Source organism: Gossypium hirsutum, chromosome D12, assembly GCF_007990345.1.
Source record: "Gossypium hirsutum isolate 1008001.06 chromosome D12, Gossypium_hirsutum_v2.1, whole genome shotgun sequence".
NCBI classification, from domain to species: Eukaryota; Viridiplantae; Streptophyta; class Magnoliopsida; order Malvales; family Malvaceae; genus Gossypium; species Gossypium hirsutum.
In genome coordinates this window covers 1,804,345-1,813,447 of record NC_053448.1, presented here as the reverse complement: position 1 = coordinate 1,813,447, position 9,103 = coordinate 1,804,345, and the positions used below count along the sequence as shown (strand labels likewise).

General features: G+C 34.9%; 1 protein-coding gene across 1 annotated transcript; it reads left to right on the top strand.

The window, feature by feature from the left end:
• The first annotated feature begins 262 nt into the window (after positions 1-262).
• Positions 263-8,864, top strand: LOC107929224 (phosphatidylserine decarboxylase proenzyme 3). The gene is made up of 21 exons (XM_016860604.2): positions 263-696; positions 803-882; positions 1,161-1,185; positions 1,448-1,507; positions 1,611-1,679; positions 1,760-1,852; positions 1,936-1,986; positions 2,613-2,696; positions 2,961-3,052; positions 4,025-4,180; positions 4,299-4,383; positions 4,533-4,644; positions 5,827-5,927; positions 6,146-6,193; positions 7,078-7,224; positions 7,526-7,621; positions 7,730-7,804; positions 7,999-8,091; positions 8,242-8,328; positions 8,419-8,469; positions 8,551-8,864. Exons 1-21 carry the CDS (start codon positions 502-504, stop codon positions 8,698-8,700), a joined length of 1,950 nt encoding a protein of 649 aa, XP_016716093.1. The 5' UTR covers positions 263-501; the 3' UTR covers positions 8,701-8,864.
• The last annotated feature ends 239 nt before the right edge of the window (positions 8,865-9,103 follow it).

The window sequence follows — 9,103 nt, the reverse complement described above, 5'->3', positions numbered from 1 at the left end:
TTAGAAAGTAGTTGGAAGAAATGATAATAAATTTAATTTTTAAATATTTGGGTTAAGTTTGAAGGTTGAAATATTCAAGAAAATTGCCATTATAATATTACGCGTTGACGAAAGAACGCAAAAAGCTCTCTTGCTAGGAAAAGATTATTTTTAATGACCTAAAGAGTCGGCTAGACTTACACGTGTTACTTTGTTGTCACGTGCGGTAAGGAAAAGACAAGTAGGTCCCTTCTGTAAAGCACTCACCAAATCCACTAACCCTGTTAAACGACGAAGTTTCCTCCCATAATACATTCCACTTTCATTAACAGCGCAGGAGCAGGGCCCGAGATTGAAACGACACCATGAATATCCTCTCCTTCTGACTTAACTTGTCCACTTTATGTGGACACTGGATATTCGACTTTTCTCTTCAAATTCCCATTAAACCCCCCCCCAAAGAAAAAAAAAAGCTATACGTCCGAGGAAACGAAACGAAAGAGCTGTTAGAGTTGAGAGAGTATGGGGCACGGGAGCTCAAAGGAGGACGGCTCTTCTTGTTCTTCGGATGAGGATGCTAAACCCTCGCGCATCTCTCGGGTGAAGCAGAGATTGCGTCGTCACCGCCTTCGTCGCCGTCGTGGAAGCGATTCTTCTCATAAAAAACTCTTTGCCGCCGAGGATTTCGCTGGCATTGCTCACCTTACTCTCATTAACGTATTCTGAATTCATCGTCTCCTTATTTACTTTTTACTGTTAGTTTCTTCGATTCTAATTTTTTTTCCGTTTAATTCTCTCTCTCTCTCTCTCTCTCTGATCATAGGCGGAGATGAAGTTTAAGGACAAATGGCTGGCATGTGTTTCGTTTGGGGAGCAAACGTTTCGAACAAATGTTTCTAATGAGTTAAGCATTGTAAACTAATTCCTATTACATATTAAAATAGAGTTTTGCTCTGCTTTTTTTTCTTTTAATTACTCAGTCTTTTGGTCCGACATGCAGTTTAGTCCTTACTTTAGTGCTTATGTTTTTCAATTTTGGATTAACTTTGAGCGAAATTAATTTCTTTTCAATCTGTTGCAGATAGCTTAGATTGTACAAGTTCTTACATTTTTAGGGCTTGACTTCCCATTTCCAGTTTTATGCTTGTTGACTTTTTTTTTTTTTTGGTTTGGTGGTGCAGAACAGACAAGCCTGTTTGGAACTCTGTGAGTACTCCGAACTATAGGCTTATGATTTTATACTTCTTGTAATCTTATTTGATTTGAATAGTCGTTGATTTAGTACCGATTTGTAGAATGAGCTACTGATAGTCATTGTTAAAATGAAAATGTCTGGCCTTCAGTTTACATTTGCTGCTAGCAGTTGTTCAAAGCTTCTAATCTGTTTTATGAATGTTATAACATGGAATTTATGTTCCCAGTTATTTACTATCTGCTCGTTTCAGCTAACAACTTCATCTCTTGACAGGAGAGGAAACTTCTTTTGGAAAAAACTGGACCTCGTGTTGCCAGAATCTCAGTATTTGAGGTGCGTGCAACAATCTGAAAGTGAATTTTCATTTATTTGACTAAACTACAGTTTCATTTATCATGTCTTGTGCTCAATTTGTCATTATGTCCATTTGGGGCAGACCAACAGATTATCAAAAAATAACCTCATAGGGTACTGTGAGATCAATCTACTTGACTATCTGACACAGGTGAACAGTCTTTCTCATTGAACATCATTATTGTATATTGCTATTCAGGATAACTTTATTGCATAAAACTCTTATTTCAGGATTCAGATTCTGACTTTGGTACATTCGACCTGATTGATCCTGGATCATCTGACAAGGTTGTTGGCTGTGTCTGTATTTCCTGTAATGTTGAGGTGTGCACTATGCAACAAATAATTCTCTAAGTTGATTGGAACTATTGTATTTATTTCTAACATCTAGTTGGAAAAACTGTCAGGACCCAATTGAAACGGAGAAAAATTTTGCAAGACGAATCTTATCAGTTGTGGTGAGTCATATTTAATGATATGTTTTGTGCCACATTTTATTTGTTTATGCATATTACCACAAAAAGAATTTAGGTCTTGATGTTGTCATTGACCTTTATCACCTAGCTATGGGATTGTGTATATGAGAAGTTGCTATAGCATTTCTATGGTGGACTTAGTTGTGCTTAAGATGTGCTATATATTTTCCATAGGTTTTCCTTTTTTAGATTTATTTTGTTGCAATCAGTAGGTCGGGGTGAGAATGGGAAAAGGAAGATGCTACTAATCATAGGATTTCATTAAAGTGTGGCAATATAATACAATGGTAACACCCTTGCCTCTAGATTTTTCTCATTTCCTTTTTGCCATTTCCTATAGTTCTGCTTGTTCTCATTATGGTACAAGTGTATAGCTAACCATGGCTTTTAAAACAATAAAATAAAATCCCTAATGGTTTCAAGTCAATCTGCTCTGAAGTTCTAATCTAATTCTGGATTCTCTTGAGAATGGTTTTGTTTTCCTGTCATGTGTATGTGTTAAAAATTTTGGAGATATTTCTCTCAGTTCTTATGACAAGATCTTGGACTTTTCATGCAGCTTTCTAGTTCAGTATTAAAGCTTGGCCATTATATGTAATTATTTTCAGGACTACGATGAAGATGGAAAGCTTTCACTCTCTGAGTTTTCTGAGTTAATTAATGCTTTTGGCAATAATCTGGCTGCTAGCAAGGTTTGAGCTCCTGTGGTTTATTAGCATATTGTTTTCTACAAAAAATTCCTCTCCTACCTAAATGCAAGTGATACAGTTCACAATTTGTTCCTCAAGAAATTTGTCTGCTCTCATTGTTTCAAATTCCTCACCTGTGGTTAAGCCTTGCCGAGTTATATATTGAAAATCTTCTGAGTAGGCCATTGAGTCTTAATGATGCAAATTTAGCATTAAGTTCTCATGGAAATTCATTTTCTTGACTTTATCTCTGCACTGGTTTGCTAGAAAGAGGAGCTCTTCAAAGCCGCTGATAAAAATGGGGACGGTGTTGTGAGCTTGGATGAGCTGGCTGAACTACTTGCTCTTCAACAAGAAACGTAATGTCTCTAGTATAAGTGAAATCATGATGATGTTGAGGGATTTTATTTGGCATCATAAACTTTTTTTTTCTTTTATTGTTACATTTATTTATAAAGTGTGTCATTCATTTCTTGCATTCAGTCAGGAGATTTATGATTTTTACATTTTGTACACTGTTTCTGTTAAGAAAACCTTGAGAAGGTTCCCTAAATTAATACTAATATCCTCTGCCTTTTCAATGTTATTTTGCGTCATGCTGAATCCTTGTAGGTTAAGACATAAGGTGTAAACATCACAATCCTTTTTTTCTTTTTATCTATCTCCATTGAATTTCCACATTCCTAGGTGTATTGAATAAGTTTCTTCTTAGTTCGAGGCCCAGGTGTCAGAGTTGGTTACCATTCTAAAGCATTACTCTTCTATCTGAACTTGACTTTTCATAGCTGCTTGGTTATCAAGATTCTCACAAACTTGCATGTTATGATTTTTACTTCGATTATGATATCTTTTCATTGTGGGTGGATTTGTAGTCAGGGTAGTTGGATTTATGAAACATTGTTAATTCAAGTTTCTTAGTTCGAGGTCTGGGTGTAAGAGTTAGTTACCATTCCAAAGCTTTACTCATCTATCTGAACATGGCTTTTCATTGCTGCTTGGTAATCAAGATGCTCACAAACTCACATGTTATGGTTTTACTTTGATTATGATATCCTTTCATTGTGAGTGGATTTGTAGTCAGGGTTGTTGGATTTATGAAACATTGTTAATTCAAGCTCCCACTTTTAAGTAAAATTTTGGACCTCTCCCTTGGTTTGAGTGCTGACCCTAGCTTTCACCTGGCTTCCATGTTATATGATTTATTCGTGGTAGATATAATAGGTTCAGGTTTATACTTCCCAGTAAAACAGTCACAGCTTAGCCAAATTTCTCCAGAAACATGTTATGAAATTTTACCTGTTGTTTTTGTGTATTATATTACTGTATTGCAGAGAGCCGATAATGAACTGTTGCCCTGTCTGTGGCGAGGTAGTTGAAGGCGGTGATCAGCTGAACTCTCTGATTCATTTGTCTTTGTGTTTTGACGAAGGAACTGGTAACCAGGTCATGACAGGAGGCTTCTTGACTGATAAACAGGCCTCATATGGGTGAGAATCTTATCCTCCAACTTTGTGATTTTTGTAATATTGTTGTGAAATTTCTTAGTATAATCATTGAACTTCATTACCATGGCTTAAATGGTAGGTTCAAATTGTAAATTTGTAGGTGGATGTTCAAATTAAGCGAGTGGGCCCATTTTTCATCATATAGTTTTGGTTTGAACTCTGGTTCAAGTGCGTCACATATATTGGTAATTTCATTTTAATTCTCTTTTGAAAAAAAAAATCTCATTCTTGATCTGCTAGTTTTTGTTGGTTTCTTGGTGCTATTGATTCACATCAGTACTTCCAGAAGATGTTTGTCTTCATGATATCTTTCTTTAACAATTTGTTGCTCTAGGTCTTTGATCGAAAGACAAAGAGGCTGGTAGAAGAATTAATCAATACAAAGATTGTTCTGTCAATGAGAACCATTTACCAGTCAAAAATAGGACTTGGCCTTATGGATAAAGGTATACCTTTATGTATTACACATGCATGTATGTTATGCCTGTTAGTGTTGAAATTCAACTAAACAGTTAATAACAAATAATTAGCCAGGATGGGTTTTCATGTGATAGAATGATAGCTTTGAAAACTGTGCTTATTTGGATCACAAATTCAGACAAAGTATAAGCATTAATCTTGTAGCCCTTATACCCATATTCAATTTTATGTGAGGATATTGCAATGCCTCATTTTCTTTTTTGTGATAATACTTCCAATTTTTTTCTAATATTTGAAGTAAAGAGAGGTCATTCATTGTTTTCTTTCATGGCTTGACACTTGTTTTTTTGCACACAATGAAGGGATGCATCGTATATGATGGTTACCTTTATATTCTTGTACTGTCATTCTTACTCCGTTTCATCCCGTGTTGAGTTTTATCCTTGCCAAAAGCAAGAAGGTAACATGCTTTGCCTCTTAGGGATGGTTATATTAGGGTTGGGATAAGGGCAAGAAAAGTTGAACCTGATCTAGTTTAGAGGAGTCATCTGTTTTCCATGTCATAAAACAATTAATTTATCATCTGTTCTCCAAAAGACTTGATATTTTAACTTTGTGCCATTTAGTTATAGATGTATAAGTTGAGCATAATTCATTTTATTATCCTTCCAATCTAAATTAGGTTTAAATTTAAATAATTTTATGAAATGGCTTAGGTCAAATGTCTGAAACCTAAACTGATGTCTCTAGTTTAGAGGAGTCATCTGTTTTCCATGTCATAAAACAATTAATTTATCATCTGTTTTCCAAAAGACTTAATATTTTAACTTTGTGCCATTTAGTTATAGATGTATAAGTTGAGCATAATTCATTTTATTATCCTTCCAATCTAAATTAGATTTAAATTTAAATAATTTTATGAAACGGCTTAGATCAAATGTCTGAAACCAAAACTGATGTCTCTAGTTTAGAGGAGTCATCTGTTTAACATGTCATAAAACAATTAATTTATCATCTGTTTTCCAAAAGACTTAATATTTTAACTTTGTGCCATGTAGTTATAGATGTATAAGTTGAGCATAATTCATTTTATTATCCTTCCAATCTTAATTAGATTTAAATTTAAATAATTTTATGAAATGGCTTAGATCAAATGTTTGAAACCTAAACTGATGTCTCTAATCTATTGGTGGATCATTTGGATTAAGGTGCAAAGGAAATCTTGCAAAGCATCTCGGAGAGGCAAGGAAGACAGATGAATACAGCTGAATCTGCTAAAGAAATTCCTAAATTTGTTGAATTTTTCAAGGTCTGATACTCTGTGCTATAGAAGAAACCATTGTTCTAAGGTTTTGATCAGGAGCATTTATAAGTTGCTTTGATTGATACTGTATGGTTATAGGCTTATTTGGTTTTTGAGTTTTTCCTTTTCTTCTTGAAATGGACTAGCTAAGCATGAACTTTCTAAAAATCCATGACTTAGAAGTTTCTGTTATTAGAAGTTAACTATGGACTATGTTATTGTAGGACCAAATCAATATGGCTGAAGTCAAGTATCCTTTGGAGCACTTTAAGGTAAAGGTCCATATCCCCAAAATCTGGTTTCTCTAGCTTTCTTGTTGAGGTAAGCAGTTAAATTCCTGTAGTATTGTTTCTCCCCTAGGACTCTAAGCATCCCCCCTACTGCTTCCCGTAGTTGAGCCTTTGCTCCTTGTGGACTTAAAGCTCAGTGTTGGATAAGTAAAGAAGGGCCACGGGTACTTATGAGTTTATAGATGTGCCTAATCCATGCCGTAAATTCTATATGGCATTGTATTTAAAATGTTTATGAAGAAGCTCAAGTAGAAAGAATAAAGTTGATTCTTCTTATAAATAATGCAATCTAGTCTCGCATTTATTTTCATTCAGTTACCAGGATTTCTTGCTGTTCCAAATTTAAAATACTGAAAGTTATTTAACGAATAAATTTGTTCTTTTAGGCTCTGAATTTTGTCTTTCCCCCCCCTAATGCACACAAATAATTAAATAATATTACTAAACAAAAGACTAATTACCTAGTAAAACTTATGGGCTTATTAGCATGGAGCTTATAAGTTGAGATATTTTAAGGAGGATGTTTGTTCACTCTCCCCCTTTAAAACCAAGCCATTGCCCAATTCAATTCTATGATTGATGAAATTCATACTTGTTCCTTTCTTCAAAGTGATCATAGGTAAAATTGAACACTGCTTGTTCTGTGATAATTGATTATTATCATGCTAGGAATATCTTTACACTGGATGATCCTTTAGCTAGACTGAAAGAATTGGCACATAACTTGCAAATTTGCTCTTAATTCTAGTTAATTTAGGTTCTATGATCAGTGGCAGCATGGTTTATGATTGCTGGAACTTCTGTCTTTTTTCTTTTTGGCATTTTCTGGTTCAAGGCAACCCCAAACTTACATTTTATTGTGTCAGACATTTAATGAATTTTTCGTGAGAGAGCTAAAACCTGGAGCAAGAACAATAGCTTCCATTGAGCGTGATGATGTTGCAGTATGTGCTGCTGATTGTCGGTTGATGGCTTTTAAGTCAGTAGAAGATAGTCTGCGGTTTTGGGTCAAGGTATGATTTGCACTTCTTCTGCTTCGAATATCTACCATGTTACAATTTTCTTGGTTCTATATAAATATTTCTTGAAAGAGGTTGAGACCCTCGCATAAAACAATCTTATCTCTGCCTTTCTTCCAATGCAACTAAGCCAACTATCAATTCGTCTTGCACTACCCTACCAAGTGTTCTTTAGCTTTTATTCTTGTTCTTCTTCCCTCTCTCTCCCTCTCTCACTATCTAATTTTCCTCCTTTCTCTCTTCGGAAATGCACTTTCCTAGGAACATGCTTTAATTTTGTATGGGCAATTTTTAGGGTCGAAAGTTTTCAATTCAAGGTCTTCTGGGGAAAGAAGTCTGTTCAAATGCTTTTATTGATGGAAGTTTGGTGATATTCAGGTTGGCCCCACAGGTAGGTGGTGCAAGCTCTTACACTATTTCCATTGTAACATGAAGTTAGCTAAATTTTTTTATCTGATTTTATGAATGTTAAACTTGGACTCCTTTACCCTTGGAACAGGACTATCATAGGTTTCATCTTCCAGTTTCTGGCACCATTGTGAAATTTGTAAATATTCCTGGATGCTTATACACAGTAAGTGCGTCCTTTAAGACATCTTGGATTTGGGGATGCTAGGCTTTGTACTCAAGCTCTAATGCCACAAAAGCTTCTTTTCTTGAACCCAAGATGTTATTGGCATCTTCCCTTACAATTCTATGCATCTTCTTTTTAAAACTATTGACATTTGCATTATTCTTGATTGTTCACATCTTATTTCCATTTCCTAGGTTAATCCCATTGCTGTCAATAGCAAATATTGTAATGTTTTCACCGAGAATAAACGAGTGGTGACCATTATTTCTACTGCAAAGTTTGGAAAGGTTGGACTCTGCTTTAATTGACTGTGGATCTTTTACTGATATTTTCTTGAAATTCTGGTACAACCCTCAATGCTCTGCATGGCATTGAGGCTTAGATCCATCAACGCTCTCATAACTTCTATCAATAAGGAAATTCTTTCCATGCCGCAGGTGGCATTTGTTGCAATTGGAGCTACTATGGTTGGTAGCATTACTTTTGTGAAGAAGGAAGGTGACTTTGTCAAAAAGGGAGAGGAGGTTAGCACCCCATACATATATATTATTGATGTTTGTCGTTTCGCATAATGCCGTCCCTTTTAATAAGCAATTCACTCATTTGATCTGCAGCTTGGATATTTCTCATTCGGGGGGAGCACAGTGATTTGTGTCTTCGAAAAGGTTGGCATCATACTCTTCATATTCATCTATATTGCTTTAACTTTTCATTTTCATCGACGTATATCGTGTGATTGGGTGCAGGGTGCAATAGATATAGATGATGACCTCTTAGCTAACAGTGGAAGATCACTAGAGACGCTAGTCTCTGTTGGAATGACGCTGGGAGTTTCCAAAAAGAAACCTGGGAGCGAAGGGTTGCCAAACTTGGAAAACTGTGTTTTGAGGAATTGAGTTTCGCTTGCCTGATCAGTTGCAAACTATCTTTACTACTTTCATAACTCACTCCGGCTACATTGTTAGTATTGTCTTATTAGTGTTTGACATGATAATTTTAAAGTTTTAGTATATATTTATAGTAAATAGGAATTGTTAATAAATTACTGGTTTAATGGTAATTAACTTGTTTAGGGCCCTGGTACACTTTAACATGAGGTTTTTTTTTTCTTTCCCCAACTTAAAATATAATAATGTGAGCTTAATCCTATAAAAAAATTAGGAAATGTTTTTAGTAAAAAATATTAAAAAAGTATATTGTTATTTTAAAATGTTAATTTTAGTAAAAAAACATTAAGAATAGTAAGAGATACCATTACAATATAAGAAATGTTTATTATGAAAATATTAATAAAAATTC